Source organism: Cladophialophora bantiana (genome assembly GCF_000835475.1).
Source record: "Cladophialophora bantiana CBS 173.52 unplaced genomic scaffold supercont1.22, whole genome shotgun sequence".
Classification (NCBI taxonomy): Eukaryota; Fungi; Ascomycota; class Eurotiomycetes; order Chaetothyriales; family Herpotrichiellaceae; genus Cladophialophora; species Cladophialophora bantiana.
Window position 1 is genome coordinate 319,691 of NW_015971596.1, and position 19,834 is coordinate 339,524.

A 19,834-nucleotide genomic window follows, 5' to 3' on the forward strand; every position below is an offset into this window, starting at 1 on the left:
CAAATCTTGTCGGAGTGGACTGGGTAGTCGAGGCAGTGTGCTGGAACCGGTAAAACAATACATTGGAGCCCCCGTCTGCCAGGTGGTCCTGGAGATACCCAGCCATGACCGATTTTCCGCAACCTTGAAGCCCCTGGACCTGAAGGACCGGCATTTCCTCTGAGTGCGTCCACTTCAAAAAAAAAAAAAAAAAGGCGCGTCTCAAGAGCCAATAGCAAGTGCCATCCGCGTGAGGCCTTGTGATTTTTCCACGAAACTCAGAACAAGCCGTTGCTTGATCCTAGTCAGGCCCAATGTGCCTAGTTTATACCGAGTTAGCGAAGAAGAATCACGAAGCAGGATACCACAGGGAGAATTGCAGATGTAAGAAAGCTTAGGGACAGCTTTAACCGATTTAGCATTCTCGTGCGTCAAAACCCACAGCTCAGTCTCCAGTTGCAAACTTCAATATGTAATATATCCATGAGTAGGCCAGGGTTAGACATTTATGCGAGTCTACCCTCACACGTACCTAAGGGTCATTTCTCTCTTTTGATCTACCCAAAAAATGTTGGATTTGCTCCGGGATTCCGTCGGGTTTGTCCATGTGAATGAGGACGACGTGGACGTCCGTTGTGATGTCGCCAACTGAACTGAGACCTGATAAGTCGATCAAATATGCAAGCGACAACCCGGTGGCGCGAGGGGATACGCACCTTTGTAAGTAGCTGCGTGGTTTGTAAGACACGATTCAACATTTCTTTCTCCTGAATAACAATATGTTACCCTGGGTCTGCAGCTCTTTCCAGCGGGCTGCATGGCGGATGAACTCCAGTATACTATCCCCGGCTATTCGAGACCCGCTCTTCCCAATCTGCCACCTGAAACAATAATAATGGTCTTGTTATGCAGCGTCACTTAGTAACGCTTGCAGTAGAAGACGTATAGATGCCCAAACTAGCCCTGCGTGGGCAGGGTGACACTGGACGAGTACATCGACAACGTGGGAATACTAACGTGACTTGTTGCTTATCATGGTCACAGTCATGGTGAGAGAACTACGCTTCTTTTTGACGATCCGATGAGAACACATGGCTGTGATTAAGAGTGCACGAGCATGCTCCTGATCATGCTCCCTTAGGCCATGTTCATCACTGTCCGCGCTGCCAAGATGGATATACTTTTTATTAGAGGAGCCCTCCTGCTTTGCGTTTTGAAACCATTGAAACGGGGTATACCATCAGCGCCTTACATATCTTGTCAAGTTGCGTTCCTTCAACGCACCTGGACACTGGACAGCTTCTAGCCTGCATGCAGCATCGTTACCTCGGAGAGAGCGGACGGCTTCTATGTCGGCCATGGTTCAAGGAATTCCCTGAAGAGCGAGCTCGCCTGTCCGAGTGCTGAGTTCAAAGATGTCCTTTTGATAAGACCTGTGCGTTAGACCACGCCGGGAATTTCTCCATCTGTTATGCAACCTCCTCCCCGTCCGGAACCCGATCTCGCCGTCAAGCACGATCATGATGCTTGGTTGCAGGAATACGGTCAGTGGGGAGCGATCAAATGCCGTTGCGGCCGGGCCTACTTCTGCCGTGCGCATGGAAGTTGGATCTCTGGCGAAGAGGTCGGCTCCGGAACCGCAGCGTCTTCAAATGAACAGAAGCAGGGCTCATGCCCGGCTTATCACTATGAAGGGTTAGAGACCGCGCAACCGAGCGTACGAGAAGCAACTGACGCACATTTACTGTAGATTATATCGGCGTTACGAGCTAATATTGGCGAACGAGATGCATTCGTTGCTTAGGGTGACTGACCCAAGACTGTTAAAAGCTCGGATAAGGCTGGGTGTGCTCTCATACAGATTGTTGCGTTGATAAAGTAGTCCAGCTGGTGAGGGAGAGAGGGTTAGCGTTGTTGAGTTCAAGGGTTTTGACCTTCATACGACTTCACTATAGTCTGTCAAACCCCTTAATTCTCCCGAAACTTGATAAGCCCATCACATTCGACCGGGTGTCTCGTCTGCATAGTAGTCTGTTTCTTCCCTCTGGACGCGTTACGTTCTATTGTAGGCTTTTCCGACCGAATCCATGCAATTCGAAGGATGGGCTCTCGACATGTGGCCGTGTTCACGATGGAGCACTATTCTTGCACTTTGGCCCATCTCCTCAAGCAGCCTCCTCCCGGTGCACAAAGGCGTTTCAGGATCATATGTTGATGCAATGAGAAAAACCGGATTACTCAAAATGGCTGAGATTGCCGCGATAAATCTCGGCTGCGCTAGACCAGTACCTCGCGAAGTCACGGTAGGGCGATACTTTGTGAGAAATCGAGAATCGCTAGAGATCTAACGTTGATCTGTCACGTTGGCTCGTAACTGGCTGGACCAAGTAAGACGTCCTTCCGGTGTGGGTACATCATCGGCATCAGGACGCTCGCTAGGAAGACGAGCTTATCAGACGATGAATCTTTCTCGGCTGGACATGACAGCGATGGCTTGTGCTGCCATTATTGGTCGAGGGCGGTTGCGGTGAGTGTTGCGTAGCATTCCTCAAGTTCATGTGTCATCTTCGCGGTGGCTGTTCCATTGCCGGATCATATGGAGAGACAGAAATCGTAAGAAACAATCCCGGATACGTAACGAGGGATGAATCATTCGATTCTGTAATACCGGGCGCTGGCCGAGTGAGGATTGAGTCAAGAAATGTGTTCGCGCGGGCCTCTAATTTTTCAAGTGCCTCCGAAGGTCTCGCCAAAGCAAAGTTTTGACGACCGGCTTTGACGCACTCGTCTAGGAAACCATCATGCTAGGCGTCGGTAACACTATCGAGCGACGTCCAGCCCCATTCACCTAGTTTTCGATGATCCTTCTCATATTCAGCCCCGTCTAGGATCATGTGACCAACACGGTTGGGGGAGATGCAGGCACGCGCTCTAACTGACAAAGTAGGCCGTCAACTGCTCCAAATCCAATGGTTTCCATTCAATGGTGTTCTTATCTCTCCTAGATCATGTGCAGCCGAGGCGGTGCTAGCAGCCGATGAAATCGCCAGAGTCATCGTCGGTAAGAATGGGAGGTGGTGTTGTCAATGGCATCGGTGATTTCGAGCTGTCTTTCTGCTCTGAGGATTCCCAATGCTGCGCTCTCAGTACTGGTAGTCCTTTCGAATATCCGCCATGTCTATACCTCGTCCTTATGGCATTCAAGGAGTACTTTGGAGTTGTCCGGGAAGTTGCCAGCCCAAGCATTTTCCATAGTAAAGCAGCACCGAGATTGAAGATCCTCCCGCCCGCCTAGACTGGGTCGTGTCGGGGTAGAAATTGTGGAGTACTGAATCGGATCCAGGGGTAAAAATTCGAACCAATCAGGCTGCAACATGTCCACGGCAGCGTGCATACGAAGGCTGACTTTCTGGCCGTTCCAAATGTCGGACCATATTTCGGTCAAGGTGTGCAGAGTCCTCCTAATTGCGGCCGTGATTGCGGTGCCCGTGTTTTCGTTTAACTGTCGTCCCAAAAGACAGTGAATTTCTACCCCAAGGGCTAGAACAGAAAAACTCTCCGAGATGACAAACTGACAGTGACTGCTCCTATATGACTTTGTTGCAAAGCTCGCATGGGTGCAGAGGGCCAATCGACGGAAACCTGTAGGACACACATATATATTGGGCATTGCACTCTCCGGTCTCTGGTAGCTGGCTGTACAGCTTGGTTCCAAGTCATCGTGAGCTTGCGAGGATATATCACAGATCACTTTCGATCGCAAGATCGTTAGCATCGCTCGTTGCCTGTTTGTCCCCTCGCCATGTCTCCTCAGCAGCAGACAGTATTCCGGTTGACGTCAGGCGGTGGCTTTGAGGGGTTGCAAGCATTCAAAGAGCCCGTCCCGACCATTGGCGACTACGAAGTCCTTGTCAAGATTCACAGTGTTGCCATCAACTACCGCGACATTGCCATAGCTAATGGCACCTACCCGCTTGCGGTCAACGATCAGGTCGTGCCTTGCACGGACATGGCGGGACAGGTTCTTCAGGTTAGCAAGCAGGTCGACAACATTGTGGTTGGCGACGCTGTGGTTGCCGCCATCAGCTCTTCAGCATTGTACGGTCCAGTGAAGGACGACAAACACACACTTGGAGGGTCCAAAGACGGCGTACTCAGAGAATACATCGTCCTGCCAGTACATCAGGTTGTCAAGCTGCCCAGATCACTCCATACCTTTACGCAATGGTCCGCCGCGGTCGCCACGGGAACAACAGTGTGGAATTGCTTCTATGGCTGCTTGCCATTAAAACCTGGCCAGACAGTACTTATTCAAGGTATGATACCCGGAACGGAGATCAAGGTAGCAACTCATGATTGCAGGAACGGGAGGAGTCGCATTGACCGCTCTCATTTTCGCAAGGGCAGCTGGCGCAACCACAATCATCACATCGTCCAGCGATGAGAAGCTTGCAAAGGTGAAAGTCAAATATGGCGTTGACCACACGATCAACTACAAGACACACCCGAACTGGGCTGCTGAAGTGCAGCGCCTCACCAACGGGCAGGGAGCCGACCATGTCATTGAGAACGGCGGAATCGGCACAATTCAACAGAGTATAGAGTGTGCTGCCATGGGTGGGACCATATCCTTGGTCGGCTTCCTCGCAAGCATACCCCAGGACCAGGTGCCCGACGTGACGCTATTGGCACTTTCCAAAGGCGCCCTGCTGCACGGCATTCTAGCTGGATCCAAACAGCAGCTTGAGGAAGCCGTGCAATTTATTGGTAGCCGTGATTTACCCGTGCCAGTGGACAGAACATTCGCATTCAATCGGGACGATATCATCGCGGCTTTGAAATATGTAGCATCGGGTCAACACATTGGCAAAGTGTGCATAAACCTGAACTAGGCACCGTCTGCCAGAAATTGAAGACCAGAGGCAATGAATGTATCAATCTCAAGGACATGGACACCTCGAAATATTTGAGTCCATAGTTTTAATATTGTCGTGGCCATTCGGTGATAGCGGGATGACTCATTTTCGTGAATATTCAGCGTCCCTGCCAGAGACGTCTCTCTGATAATTCCGGCGATGATTCCCAGGAGCTTGCGCTCAGTCTTGCGCAATGCGCCTGGGCCGCAGGTTCTGGTGACCGTCGCAATCATTCCAAGCCAATCTTTAAGCAATAAGGCACATTCGAGGCTGCTCAGAGAATGCTCGATACTTCGAAATGGGAACCGAGTATGGGTAACCAGCCCTATGCCTAAACGTACTGGTATACTCAATGCATGCGCAGCATGTAGGACAGCTCGATCCACCCGAGGTGACCTCTCTGTATGGGCCTTTTCAATCACAAGGTTTCTGATATCTCTTGACAAAAGCGCGCGGCACGGTGCTGAGTGTGAGCTTAGTCGAATATAGGCCAGGCGAAGCAGGGCGGTTGCGTTCAGTCCAAGAGGTCCTTTCTCTGACAGTGGATCAAGAGTAGACTCATGGGTGAGCTCCCAGGATGATTGCCACGTGTGCAGGGCGTTCTCAAAAGCTTTGACTGCATCTGGCTGGATAGATTTTCCCTTAGCGTCACGATTGGCGATGCTTATTTGTTGAAGCAAACCATGAATGAGGACATAGTCAGCAAATGAAGACAATGGAGACACAACACCATCGAAGAGCGACTGGAGTGCTTGTCGAAATAGACGTTGACTGGGAGGATTGCTCCGATGCCAATGTGCTGCGTCGGTGGCCTTCCATGGCTCCATGCAGCTCGGCAGGAAGACGCATATCTCGTGGTTGAAGAGCTGCGGAGGGGTGTCATAGGCGATGTTGTGTAGGCTAAGAAGCACAAACGCGGCAAGTAAGGTCCTCCTCCGCTCCTCGGCAGACACCCACTCACACCAGGCCTGTTCCTTCGCAGCGGCATCCATCAGCCGACCATCCACGTCTGCGGGAACATCCGACTCGGAGAACTGATGCTGTCGGACAAGCATGCTCAATTGTCCCCCCATAGATAATGCGTCAGGCAAGGCGTCCTCTCCAGCCCATGACGCATAAGTAATGAGCAGGATGAGCGTTTGGATCTTTCCAAGTCCATCCCTTCTTTCAAGCATCGGATGATTTCGTCCTGATAGCAACCCAGTTGATAGCTCGAGGCCCTGCCGACGTGTCTTCTCCTCAAATATGGCTTTCGCCATAAAGTACAAGCAACAAGAACAGGAGGTTTCAAATCGGTTCTGGGCTCCAAGAGCGGCGGCCGCCAGCAGTAATTCGACATCCGTTTTTGCGACTGAGAACGTTGCGGAGTGAAGGAAAGGGAGGTTTTCTTGAAAACAGCGGAAGTATGATTCCAGATTACGGCTCAAGGCATTCCGTGACGGCACCTGCCAATTGCCCGGAAAAACTGCCGAGTAGGACTCGACTTCGAGGCAGAAACCTTCGTAAGCAGGCTCGGAGAAAGACCAGGGTAAGATACCTGTAAGATCTGCGAAAGCTCCGCTATGATCCACATCACTGTTAGGTGAACGTTCTGCATCGACTAAGTCTGGCAGACGAGAGCTGAAGCGAGGGAAGTCGTTGGAGCCCGGAGATTGAAGGTGTGTTTGGTCGTCATTGAAAGGGCAATCGGCGTCAAAATCAAACAGGGCGGGCGGTAGCATATCTTGCATGAACAGCTCCGGATCAAAAAGGAGGTCTAGATCATTCACTGCTGTCTCGTCCGCGTGCAACCCGCCCGGTTCATGATGATCCTCATCGACTAACGGGGCATCGGTGCGCTGGGCGTGTGATAACCTGATGTGACGCGACAGGAGGTCTCTGGGTGAAGGGTTATGCGCAAATCTCCCAAGGCGAGAGAACAGGTGCTTGCTTACTTTCTGGTGAAGGCCTGGCCGCATTGGCAAGCAAACGGCGTCTCGCGCGTATCTGCTCATTGTCAGTAGAGTCCTCAACACCTTGATTTTGCACCCGGCCTTCGTACGCGTGCGCTCGTGCCGCACCAAATGTTCCCGCCGTTGGAACTGCTTCCCACAGTAGTTGCACGGTTGCACCACATTTCTGGGTCTCCCTCGAGGCATCCGACCAGCGACTGTTTTGGTGGGTGACAATTTCTAATGTGAAGATGGAAACAAAGGCACAGTGTCAGGCTTTGCCGTTCAAAACCCAGTTGTGAACGTAGACCGCATACGGCGGAGCATATATACTATGGTGGAGCATATAGACCTAACTGGCAGTCTCCATTTACACCGTTCAAGACTGTTTTGACTCTTTCACTCCCATCGTACCTAGGACCTAGTAGAGCACTCGCGTGAAAAGATTCAGGAATTCAATAACCACAGTACCCCCCGCCAGCTCTAAGTCCCCGCTTCGTAAATCTCCTTCTCCATGATCTTCCGGTCCACCGGATAGCTAAGTTGCCCGTCTTTTTCCTCGCCGGGTGTGTCTTCCAGAAGCGAGACTCCAAGTTTGGCAGCCTCGTCGCTTGTAAAGGTACCATAATAGTCAACGTCGTCATATTCGCCCAGGCCCTTGGGTGGGAACACTTTGTTGAGTCCAAGGTATATCGTGAAGCTGATGGCCAGCCCGAGTGGGAAGGCGAGGTAGAACATGTCCATGCAAGCTTTTGGCACACTCACGCTTGGGTTGACGTTGGCAATGAATCCAGGTAATTGTGGAGCCCAACCACAAATCCAAGCCACAAATGCCCGCGGATTGGTGCCGTGGAAATAATAGTAGATGCCCGTTGGGGAGGGTGTGTATAAAGCCGACAACTTCATCCGGCGAGTGCGGATGATAAAATAGTCGCAGATCTGAATGCCACACATGGGTCCCAGGAAGACGGAATCTATCAGGATTATCGTTAGCTAGCTTGCTCGAATCGTGCATATGCTGGACAGCAAAAGGAAAGTTGCGCAGCAAAAAGGAGAAAGACCTACAGGCACCCATAACACTGATGAAAGTCCCCGCAGAGGCAAGCAGCTCCCATGGGCACATGGCAATGGAAAGGATGAGAGCCAGGTAAGCACCTCGCCTGATGTTGAAGTACTTCGGCAACAAACCAGCCATGTCCATGCCAGCCGAGAACGCATTGTCAATAGTGTTAATCGCAAGCTGGCAGACCACCAGTCCACAGCCACCAAAGAAGGCTGCAGCCCGAGATTTAGCATTATAGTTATCATCAAGCCAGCGGAGCAGGAGGTCAGGTGGATTCCAGTAGGCTTGGCCGTATAGCTTGATAGATGCCGAGCTCGTGAGACACCCAAACAGCGGCAGGATTGTCCCCAAGGTGATGATGGAGAACCACTGGCCGAAAATCTGGTCGCCTGGTCGGCGAGCAAACCGAGAGTAATCGGTTTGATTTGTGAGCCCCACTGCGATACCCCCGATCACCGTCGTTATACCCTGCACGATGGCCCATCCTAATTGACTGCCAGATTGTGCCGCCGCGGGGGCTGACAGTAGTGGACCGCCGCCCCCAGCAGTAGACAGGACGTATATCATCATTGAGATGAGTGTGACAACAGAGATCAAATTCATTACGAATAACAACCGCCGAGTCTTCTCAGGGGGGATGTAGAGCATGGGTATGGTAATGATGTTGTACACTATCCAACCGGTCAATGATTTGGTCGTGGTATTTGCAGACTTCGGGAGGGTGTTCTCCATGTGCTGGAAGGAGGAGAAGATGGAACTGAGAACTGCTGTGACGCAGAGACCACCTGTCCAGGATTGTACGCAGAACCAGGTTAGACTCAGAACAATCCGCTGGATGATGATGACATAGGATCCCCAGACACCCCATATGCCACGCGATAGAACTGGAAATCCAATATGCCAGGTTGCACCGACCATTCCATTACATATCGCGACTCCGGCGATAATAAGCTTGCCAATGATGACGGCGATCATAGTCTGCCAGACGGACAGACCGACTGCAATGAGGGACGCTCCCAGCTGCCAGTTACTCAGGGCAATTTGATTGATGGCCCAGAATGAGATGTATGCCCAAGTATCCCAAAGGCGGCGTGAAGGAGGGAGAGGTCGAATGTCATCGTTGATCCAGATTGAGGATTCACCCTGGAGCCGCAGGTGGAAGGAGTGTGGTCTGAAGTTTGGCAGCTTCATCGTGAAAGGTCTGGAAGTGAAATGGAAAGCAGGTCGCAGAAGCAGGCCGGTCTACAGCAGGCCGTGTTGGAATGAAGAAGGACTCAATGTTTGTCGATTGTGCGAGGGATGTTTATGGTGACTCTGGTCAGCAGGTTGCCGTACATATGTGATTCCAGCCGCTTAATGAAGGAAGAGTCGTTATCGTTCGTCCAAGCTGCACCATCACTAGAAGATAGGGAACTTTCTTGAATCTTGAAGACCCCTTGCCAATGTAGGGTGAATGTAATTCTGGTACCGAACCTCCTCGGGAAGCGGTCTAGATTCACGTCAGCACCCGAGCGCCAACAGCCGCCAGGACAAATACCAGACTCTCAAGAGTGCGAGGAGAGGCTTGTTAGTAGCCACTACCATTTAGCAGCCGCCTGCCAAACCCACGAGTATTCTGTCGATTATGTTTTGTGGGGCAACGATCGCCGTCACCTATCTTAGGGCGTAGTCGACCAATGAGGAGTATCCCAGGCTGCGGACATAGGCGACATGCCTATCTAAACCTATCTATGGAGGTCTTGCCGCAAACTAACTAGTTCAGGCTCGTAGAAAGATAGGTAAAGACGCGCATGGATCAGCTTTTGCAAGTTCCTTTGGGGATCGTGCTTCAGGTGCCTGGAAGTCGTATTGTAAACGCGTTGAACTTGCCTCAAACTCCATCCCCGCGACAGGAGTTGCCGAATGACAAGGAACATCTTTGTCAAGAACATGACAAAACGGTAAGAGATCTGGACTGCCGCGCCTACATATCTGATCCCAAACCTTCCTTGTCTGGCCATATGGGTAGTCGACCTCCTTAAACTGAATGAAATTGCTTTGGTGAGCTATCATCCACGATAAACCGCACCGCTCTCGGATCCTTAGAGCAATAATTGTATTTCGGGACTGATCTCGCATTTTAATGGGTTCAATCCGGGCAAAACGAACTCTGAGGATTGGCGTCGATGTCGGAGGCACGAATACGGATGCCGTGCTTCTTGACTTGGACGCAGTTCATCAGCCCAATCGTGGAGTACTGGCCTGGCATAAGACACCAACAACAAGTCCAAATGTGACTGACGGTATCGAGACTGCCGTTGGTAACGTGCTGAAACAGGCCGGGGACCGCGTGTCCGAAATCTCCTGCCTCATTGTTGGGACTACACACTTTTTGAATGCAGTTATCGAACGCGATGTACATCGGCTGTCGAAAGTGGCTGTCATTCGACTGTCAAGAAGTTATACCAGAGACATCCCTCCCTTTTCGGACTTTCCCCCAGCGCTGGCTGACCTCCTCCGCGGCTACCATGGCTATATTGACGGAGGCCTCCACATTGATGGCGCTCAGGAAGCTCCGATCAATGAGGAGCAAGTTATGAAAGAGTGTGAGGCGATTGAGAGGCTCGGGATCAAGGCCGTCGTCATCTCGGGAATTTTCTCTCCTATCGATCAGCATTTTCACCAAGAGAATCGCGTTCGGGCCATAATGCAACAGCGACTCAACGATGTCGACATTGTCTGCTCATCCGAAGTCTCGAATATCGGTTTATTGGAAAGAGAAAATGCTTCCATATTAAATGCATCCATTCTGAGGTTTGCGAGGCGGACGATCCGTGGCTTTCGTGCTGCCATGGGGCGGTTAAGGCTCGACTGCGCACTATTCATCTCTCAGAATGATGGTACAGTCATCGATTCCACCTCGGCCGCAAAGCTGCCCATCAAGACATTTTCCTCGGGTCCCACAAATTCCATGCGAGGAGCGGCCTATCTTGGCCTTGGACAACTGGGAATGCAGGGCGAAGAACGTACGTCAACAATTGTAATTGACGTTGGTGGTACGACGACAGATTGCGGAGTTCTCTTACCATCAGGATTTCCTCGGGCAGCCTCAGCCTACGTCAGTGTGGCAGGGGTGACAATGAACTTCCCTATGCCTCACCTAGAATCAATCGGCCTCGGAGGGGGGTCGATAATACGCGAACGGGAAACGGATGTCTCCATCGGGCCGGATTCGGTTGGATACCAGCTGACTACTAGGTCAAGGGTATTTGGCGGTGACACTTGTACAGCCACTGATGTTGCGGTTGCCGGAGGTCTTGATATTGGGGACCCGAAGTTGGTCAGCGATATTAAGCCTGAAATGATACAGCGTGTTCGCGCTAGGACGAAGAAGATGCTTGAACGTGTCATCGACCGGTTGAAGCTAACGCCAGCACCATTGCCGGTGATTTTGGTTGGTGGAGGTTCTGTTGTCTGTCCGCTAGAACTCGAAGGTGTGTCTCAAGTTGTGGTACCAAATTTTCATTCCGTTGCGAACGCCGTCGGGGCCGCGATATCGAGAGTGTGTGGCTCGGTGGATGCTATCTATAGCATTACCGATATGTCCTTATCCGAAGTTATGGAAGACGCAAAAACCCAAGCCGTTGCAAAAGCTGTGAAAGGCGGCGCCGACCCAAGTACCGTCACAGTGGTCGAGATTGACACCCTGCCGATACCATACGTTTCCGGGCAAATTCGCGTCCTTGTCAAAGCAGTCGGAGATCTGTCTCTTGATTATGTTGCTGAGAGCAAAACCGTCCCCGATGTGGAAGATGATACAAGTGAAGCTCTTGCCGACTGGGTCAAAGACCTCTCGCTGTCTTCAAAGGAAGAGATTGTTAGCGGCAAGTTCGATTTTGACGCATATCGGCCTTTGATCAGACTGAATACGGATACTGGTGTCCATGAGTGGATTGTTTCAGAGACCGACCTTGAGTGGCTAAGTGTAGGATGCTATATCTTGGGTTGTGCGGGTGGCGGTTCACCCAAGGCCGAATTCCTCAAATTGCGAGATCAAATCCGTGCAGGTTGTACGATTCGTATAATCGATAGCTCCTCCCTACGGGACGATGCCCTCATATACTGTGAGTTCGACGAACCACATCGTTGCCTGTTTTGTCGCTGACATGATAACAGGGGGTGGTATGATGGGATCGCCGGCTGTGTCGATTGAGCGATTGAACTCTTCAGAGTGCATAACCGCCGTGGCAGACCTGATGGAGTATCTAGGTCATCAAACATTCGATGCCATCATGGGCCTCGAAATCGGAGGAGCCAACGGCTTAGAGCCTTTGCTCATAGGCTCGTCTCATGCGTTTAATAGACCAGTAATTGACGCAGACTGGATGGGTTCGTGCCTCATCTTCGCACCGCACAGCTATCAGTGAGTTTGCTGACACGATCTCAGGTCGAGCATATCCGACATACTGGCAAACCACAATTGCCGTCCATGAAAGTGGACAGCTGACTCCGTGCGCAATTGCTTCGGGTGACGGTAAAACGATCATCATGACGAAGTCGCCTGACGATGAAATAGTTGATCGTGCCTTGCGAGCTTCTTGTTCGGAGATGGGTTCTAGAGTCGGCATGGCAGCCAGGCCAACGACGACGGACCGTGTGAGGTCTTACGGAGTCATCAACACTTTGTCGCTCTCCTGGCGCATTGGCAGGACGGTAGCCCGTGCTCAACAAGAAAGCACGATACATACAGTTGCTGAACAAATCATAGACGAAGTCGGCGGTCCAACCACGGCGAAGATCCTCTTCCGAGGGAAGATCACGGCAGTGGAACGAAGGGTTTTCAAAGGACATTCTTACGGGGAAATAACCATAGCCCAAGCCGAAAAAGACGAGGAGGAACAGAGGCATGAGAGAGCGGCAGTTGCTGAAGGAGGGGTTGTCAAGATTCCGTTCAAGAACGAAAATATATATGCAAAGCATATCGCCAAAGATGGAAGTGAGACATACCTGGCAACAGTTCCTGACCTGATCTCTGTTCTCGACACGCAATCTGGATGTGCCCTCGGTGTTCCGGAATTTCGATATGGGCTGCTTGTGACGGTACTTGGGATTACCTGCTCACCGCGATGGTCGGACACAAAAAGAGGTCTGGAGTATGGCGGACCGCAAGCATTCGGATACAGCATAGATTATTGTCCTTTGGGTGTCTTTGTTGAGCCCAAGAGTGTTGTTCTTGAATACGCAGATACGACAGCCTGCGCAATATGAGGGTCCTAGAAGTTGGACTGCAGGTATCTAAAGACATTGGCGTGTCACTACCTGTTGAGAAAGATGCCCATATGTGCATTAAGACAAACCATTGCCATCAGTCCTCACTACCCTGTGAGAGCTCATGTCGCGTTGAAGTGTAATCAAATTCTTCGATGAAACAGGCCTTGACTGAATACACATGGTCCTGCTGTGCACGATGGATGCAGAGACACCCTCTTGCTTTGCTGGGGCTCATTAAAGAGTGCCATAGCAGTTTGGACGCGATTAAGCGCGATTTGACGAAGTCGAAAGTGGCAGGCGAGCAAGGATCAGGAGGGAAGCACTAATCCGTATTGGGGCGTGCCAAGAGCTGTTTGTCTATCACGTGAAACGGGGAGATTTTGAGTCACGTGGAGAACCCAGATCAACCCATCGACTGGAATATTCCGATATGCCGACGATTCTTCATTGACTCTCTTTGTATCACACTTGATATCTTCCAACACGATAAATGCCCGTCGAATATACCTCTAGAACATTAGGGTATCTCACATTTCTTAATGTCTCGTGATGATGCCTTACAGAGCAGCTTCTGGCTGAAGAGGAGTAACTGGCCGAGTTCGCAACAATGTGGCACACATCATCCCCACCAATTTCTCTTTCGTCGGTGACATTTAACGGGACTCCTGATGTACCAAGAGCGGAGCCGATTTATTACACACCGCGTAGGAAACAAGCGTCTGCTATTCCCCACAAGCCTGCCTTCTTGTTTACACAGTCGATCTGACTGAGCGTTGAAGCGCTGACAGCTCACGACAGGTGCTCCCGGTGTCACGCGAAAAGAATTAAGTGCTTGGGCGGTATGAACGAGACACTGGAAGCCCGGCGCACGTTACACTGACTAGAGGCTAGGTGTTCCGTGTAGAAATTGCACACTATCTGATTCGCCATGCATTTTTCCACCACCTCGCAAGTCACGATCTTCGGTGAGCCAACAAGGTCCTATCTTGCCTTCAAATAGCCTAAAGGAGGATCATTCAATATCACCCACCGCGGCCAGTGGAGCCTCGATCCCTGCTGCATCAAAGATTGGCAGCTATAGACGTTCCGAAAAAGATTTCAGCTCAAGTCGGTCAAACCAAGGCAAACAAGTTTCGAGACAAACTTATCGTGCCAGTCCTTCCTGCCGAACATTCACTGAGCAATTTACTGCGTGGATTGTGGTGCAGAAGCTCAAGCTTAGTCCATTTGATGAAACCTCCTTTGATCCATCATGGGCTTCCCTGGGGCACATGGAGTCTGGCTTAATGAATCCTGGGTTGGAGATATCAGTTGATACCGAACTAACCCGTCCTTCGGTTGGATCGGAGGCTAGCCGACCAGTAAAGATTCGCATGCCGCCCTACAACCACAGCATACACCTAATTCAGTACGTTGAGTTCGCAATTGGCCACGACCAGCACTACTTTCGAAGACAACACATTCGCGCCAGGGTAACGCAAATGTATCAGAACCCAGAATCCCCTCAAAGCAAAGACCGAGGTTGGCTATGCTTTTGGCTTGCCGTACTTGCGGTTGGGGAGCTCCACAATAGCAATGGAGGCACCAGCACTGATAATGGCCTTGGATTAGACCGTTCACTGGCACTGCAAGAAAAAGAACCCCCCGGAGCCGATTACTATCACCAATCCGTTGCATTTCTTCAGCAGGTGGCTGAGAATCCTGACGTACAGTACATTGAGACCTTGTGCTTGCTTGCAATCTACGCTTTTTCCATGGACAAAATTAACACAGCTTACATGTACAATGGCCTCGGTTTGCGTGCGGCGCTCTCACTGGGCTTGCACCGCAGCCCGTTAGATTTCCCATCGGAGGGCTCGGATCTCCGTATAGCTGAATGCGAACACCAGAGGCGGGTGTTCTGGACCGTTTATTATCAAGACCTGTATGTTGGTCAATGCTTCAACCTCTCTCAAAGCGAGCTAACTGTTAGCTTAGACTTACTTCCTCAACCACAGGCCGTCCGTGGGGTATCCTGGACGATGAAATCACTATTGAATATGCCGATTCCAGTCGTCTTTCTGGCGACTCAATAATGGAGTTCTTTGATTCTGAAGAATCCAATGCGCACCTAGAACTCATGCGCTTGAGAGGTCAGGCCTATTCCTCGTTATACGGTTACGCAGGCACCGCGATCAACCCCTACTCTCATATTTCTTTGTTCAATTTTGACCTGGGGAATTCTCTATCACAGCAACACCTAGACAAGATGGATGAATTTCATCAAGGCTTGGTCGCTTGGCAGCAGGAGCTTTCGGAAAAGTTGAAGCTCGCTAGGAGTTTGAATGGGTCAATGCTAAACTTAAGCCGGGTGACCGCGAACTTGCATCTCATCTATCACCAGGTCAGCTCTCTTCACCACGCATATTTCTTGTCGTTCTTACTGACTAGGGCTAGACCATTCTTGTGCTCCTCAGGCCTGCTTTGGTCAATATCCACAATGACCGCTTTGAAGCACGAAGTAAGGAGCATTCGGAGACGATCGACGCCAATCCGGGGCCAAAATCGATGTTGCGAGGATTTTATAACGCCTCCCTGGAATCTGCGCGAGAGACGGCGAGCATATTAGAATGGCTGCAATACCAAGGTGCACTGTGTTAGTACCTCAATTTCCCAGTCAGAGAAAATGCTAATCGGATCTATTATATGCAGCCACTTATTCCTATTTTGACGCAAGTTACGCCTTCACTGCTGCCATAGTGCTCCACCTTGCCAAAACTATGCGGTCCTTCGTTTATCGCAACCAGGACGCTCTTCAATTCACAGATGAAGACCAGAATGCCCTCGATACTATATGTTGCATTCTTCGTCAGCAGAGCTTAGCTGGCAATGTACCCGCGAAATATTTCGACAGACAGCTGCGGTTGCTGGAGAACAACCTCCAAGCCCTCCAAACAGCCTTGGATAACCATGTGAGTTTGGATGATCTCAATTTTGATCTCGATTATCTAGGCCCCGAGCTACATTCACTGTCGGATAATGTCGACACATCTCTACCTGCAGGACCATAGTCGACGCTTCTTACATTGTAACATTTCATCATCGTGAATTCTCTGAGGTTTCCCGACTCATACCATTGCCAGATCGAGTGTATGGGACGTGAGAACTTCTCGGGACCTTCCTCGACTGAACTTTGGAATATCTGCCCCCAATCATCTCCACATGAGACTCGGAATTAAGGTAGAGAGGTTGCATCGGTTTTGTTTCTGCGGTCATTGCAGGGCTTTGCATAGCGCGATACACTGCGCGCTTGTTTTGGCGATGAAAATATCCGAAGCACTAGAGCAAGAAAGGGTCCCTGAGAAGCCACGCGAGAAGATAGGATGTCTTGTTAAATTCATGACCGTTGCGCCTTTTGGACTTTCGAGACCTGAGTGGCGACCAGGAAGGTCGCTCAGCGCATGCGGAAATTCATATTCGGAAGAGCCCCAACCCGAGCCTTACTCTTGTGAAAGACCAGGAGTGTCGAAAACCCCCTTGTGCCACCTCCCTCTAACCGGCTTGGCCCCTCGGATCCTGCGGAGGGAATTCGACTTCGCAATGTACAAGACCCTTGGCGAGAATGGCTCTGCAAAAGGGGACACGCGATCCAATCCAATCTCGCCCTTCTTGCGCTCACCGATCTTGTGATTGCGGCAGACAAGCGGGAAACTCAAAAGTATAGCAGCTTACTTGCTCTGACACTACGTTTTGGTCAATATTTGCAGGCATCCCGGGACTATTCATGAGTTCCTATTCTTCGCACTCCTTCGGCACTCAGGATCATTGCGCAAAACACTTCGTTGGTGTCAGTACTCCTCAAACTGAGCTGTGGATAACAATACGGCCGTTTAAAGTGCTCCATGGTTCGATATGATTGCGTCCACGACATCTCAGCGCCATGAGCAACAGCAGGCCGGATGAGTCATTTGGCAATGAAGATCAACCGGACCATCTCAGGCACAAACCGTGTTGCGACGCGGATTCCGACGAGGATGAAAACAACCATGTCCAACCAGCCACATGGGGTTATGCAAATATGGTATTTCCACTGCTGGCAGGCACATTTGGGCCCCTTGCGAATGCCTTCAGTATCTGCGCAATGACAGAAAACTGGACAGTTCAAGTGACCAACACAGAGTACAGGCTTAACATAAAGCATCTGCCTCGGTACGGACTGCTCATAGTTCATACGCTACAGACCGCTAATAGAATGTGCACAGCCTCATCGCTGCCAATGCCGTATCGCTGGTGCTGGCATTGACTGCCAACTTGGCCCTTTTGCTCCACATGGCACGTCGGCTACGTTTTGCCGTTGCCCAGTCCATCACTATACTCGGCTTCTGGTGCGCTTCAATCCTTCTTCTCGGCCCTATCGCCAAAGTCGCATACGACCTTCATTCTGCCCAGGGGCGCAATTATGTCTTGTCGCAGGCCTACTACTACGCTATCTTTGCTGCAGGACTATACCAGCTTATCTCTTACATCCTGTGTGTCACCGTGTACGGCGCGTGCAAGGGACACTACGGTTATGAGTTCAAGCTCACGACGGCTCAACGGACCCTAATGTTGCAAACGATCGTTTTTCTTGCCTATCTATTGCTGTGGGCATTGGTCTACTCCAAAGTTGAAGGATGGACATACCTCGATGCCGTATTCTTTGCCGATTTCACCGCTCTCACTATTGGAATCGGCTCGCCGTTTGTTCCAACAACGCATCTCGGTCGCAGCCTCCTCTTCCCTTTCGCTTTTAGTAGTATTCTCGTGCTCGGCATCGTCGTGGGCTCAATCCGGACGCTGGTGTTGGACCGGACTGAGGTCGACTTGGCCTCATTGATGACCGAAAAGACGCGGCAAAGAGTGCTAAAGAGAATAGCGAAAGCGAGTCAAGCTGCCCAATCAGGCAAAAAGAGAGGCAAGGTCATCGGTCTGTCCGAGGAAATCGCGGCCATTCTGACTCGCAACCCCCGGGCTCATAAGATCGGAGAGATGGAACTGCACCACGCAGAATTCGAGGCGATGCGACGCGTACAACACTTGGCCTCGCTAAAGAAAAGATGGTTCCGCTTGTTCGCCTCTACTCTTGCCTTTGCTCTATTGTGGACCGTCGGAGCCCTCGTCTTTACAAAAACTGAAGAGAGCCAAAACTGGTCGTACTTTGTCGCACTCTACTTCTCTTACACCTCCTTGCTGACGATTGGTTATGGAGACTTCCAACCGACGAGCAACAGCGGTAAACCATGGTTCGTCTTTTGGACGCTGATGGCTGTACCTACATTAACCATTCTTATTTCCAACATGAGTGACACTGTGGTTAAAGTGGCCAAGGAATTCACCATTTGGATCGGAGAGGTCACAATTCTTCCAAGCGAGAATCGTGGTATTATGGATCGATTGAAGCTAGGCCTGTACAAATCGACTCTGGGATTGATTCCCCTTGATCTTAGCTCCGACAGGCCCGCGGATAATCGGGGTGATGATGAGGCCAGGGATATTGAACGATTCCAAGAGCTCAATCCTAGGCTGTTCAAGGTGCGCCGGCAGCAGATCGCCGAGGATCTCACACTATCCAACATGCATGGAAGGGCCGAAGAAAAGACCTCTGGCGATAATATTGGCAGCAACGAAGACTATTATGGGCGGCTCCTCGTCTCGCACATTCGAAAGGTCTGGAACGACGTGAAAGCCACGCCACACAAGAAGTACAGCTATGCTGAATGGGCCTTCTATTTGAGCCTCCTCGGCGAAGGTGAAAATGATAATCGGCATTATCGCCGACCCCAGGCAGAAGGAATCCAGCGCTATCCTAGCCTGAAGGAGAGGTTTGATGCACAGCAGAAAGGACGAGGGAGTCAGGAAAGGCGAACTCCCTCCAAGCCAAGCCATGATCCGGACCAACAGAGTGATACCCAAATCACCAAATGGAGCTGGATGGGACGCGACAGTCCGTTGATGGCAGACAAACCTGAAAGCGAGTGGCTTCTAAACAAGTTGTTGGCTCGTCTCCAAGACGGTCTCAGACAGCACGGGCAAGAATGTCTGAGGAAAGTTGATGGTGACCCACGAACGGAAACAGAGCAGAGAGTGGGTCCATCTTCATCAATAAACCCGAATGCCGCTTGACAAATTCTACACCACGAGTGTGTCACCCAAGTGGTCGACTGTTTCTACCTTGCTGCCTGGTTACAGAGGTAACTAGCCTGCATGAGCGATGTCCACTCTTGAGGTGGGCATTCGACCGTATCAACAGGTCGGTTGTGGAATCTCCCGGACACTGAGTTTCTCAGGAAAGGGGGTCAGGGACAGTGGAAGAACGATTCCAAGCCCAAAATATTATCCCGCCTTGCCGACTTGGATTGGTTTCGAAGCTCGGCGAATAGTTCCACCTCGTATTTTCGCAGGGTCGATGAGTGTCACAGTTTATGGTACGAGGGCCTTCCCCTCACTCCCCCATCGAATTAAATTTCCCAGAAGTTCCCTTGTCAACACGAACACTTCCTTCCGTCCCCGGCCGAAAGACTATTTACTTGCTCACGTGGACGCCAGTATGTCAGAATCGGGAAAATGACGGCACGGATTCGATGGAGAAGGAATCTTTGACAATCCCAACTTGGAGAACACTCTAGCCTCCCGGACTCGGGGTACGCCATACGGTAGGGTGAGCGTCGACGCGTCGT

At 50.9% G+C, this 19,834-nt stretch overlaps 6 protein-coding genes across 6 annotated transcripts; 4 read left to right on the plus strand and 2 right to left on the minus strand.

Annotated features, from left to right (window-relative positions):
* Positions 1-3,781: 3,781 nt before the first annotated feature.
* Positions 3,782-4,871, plus strand: Z519_11511 (uncharacterized protein; the record flags this gene model as incomplete). Its single annotated transcript, XM_016769222.1, has 2 exons — positions 3,782-4,295; positions 4,342-4,871. The coding sequence occupies 2 exons, from the start codon at positions 3,782-3,784 to the stop codon at positions 4,869-4,871; spliced, it is 1,044 nt and encodes a 347-aa protein (XP_016614595.1).
* A 270-nt stretch (positions 4,872-5,141) lies between these two features.
* On the minus strand, positions 5,142-6,889 carry Z519_11512 (uncharacterized protein; the record flags this gene model as incomplete). The annotated part of the gene is made up of 2 exons (XM_016769223.1): positions 5,142-5,186; positions 5,237-6,889. The coding sequence occupies 2 exons, from the start codon at positions 6,887-6,889 to the stop codon at positions 5,142-5,144; spliced, it is 1,698 nt and encodes a 565-aa protein (XP_016614596.1).
* Positions 6,890-7,309: 420 nt separating this feature from the next.
* Positions 7,310-9,080, minus strand: Z519_11513 (uncharacterized protein; the record flags this gene model as incomplete). Its single annotated transcript, XM_016769224.1, has 2 exons — positions 7,310-7,800; positions 7,892-9,080. The coding sequence occupies 2 exons, from the start codon at positions 9,078-9,080 to the stop codon at positions 7,310-7,312; spliced, it is 1,680 nt and encodes a 559-aa protein (XP_016614597.1).
* Positions 9,081-10,011: 931 nt separating this feature from the next.
* Z519_11514 (uncharacterized protein) lies at positions 10,012-13,136 on the plus strand (the record flags this gene model as incomplete). Its single annotated transcript, XM_016769225.1, has 3 exons — positions 10,012-11,992; positions 12,045-12,257; positions 12,316-13,136. The coding sequence occupies 3 exons, from the start codon at positions 10,012-10,014 to the stop codon at positions 13,134-13,136; spliced, it is 3,015 nt and encodes a 1,004-aa protein (XP_016614598.1).
* Positions 13,137-14,410: 1,274 nt separating this feature from the next.
* Positions 14,411-16,189, plus strand: Z519_11515 (uncharacterized protein; the record flags this gene model as incomplete). The annotated part of the gene is made up of 4 exons (XM_016769226.1): positions 14,411-15,063; positions 15,117-15,522; positions 15,576-15,774; positions 15,831-16,189. The coding sequence occupies 4 exons, from the start codon at positions 14,411-14,413 to the stop codon at positions 16,187-16,189; spliced, it is 1,617 nt and encodes a 538-aa protein (XP_016614599.1).
* An 869-nt stretch (positions 16,190-17,058) lies between these two features.
* On the plus strand, positions 17,059-19,280 carry Z519_11516 (uncharacterized protein; the record flags this gene model as incomplete). Its single annotated transcript, XM_016769227.1, has 2 exons — positions 17,059-17,327; positions 17,381-19,280. 2 exons carry the CDS (start codon positions 17,059-17,061, stop codon positions 19,278-19,280), a joined length of 2,169 nt encoding a protein of 722 aa, XP_016614600.1.
* Positions 19,281-19,834: the final 554 nt, after the last annotated feature.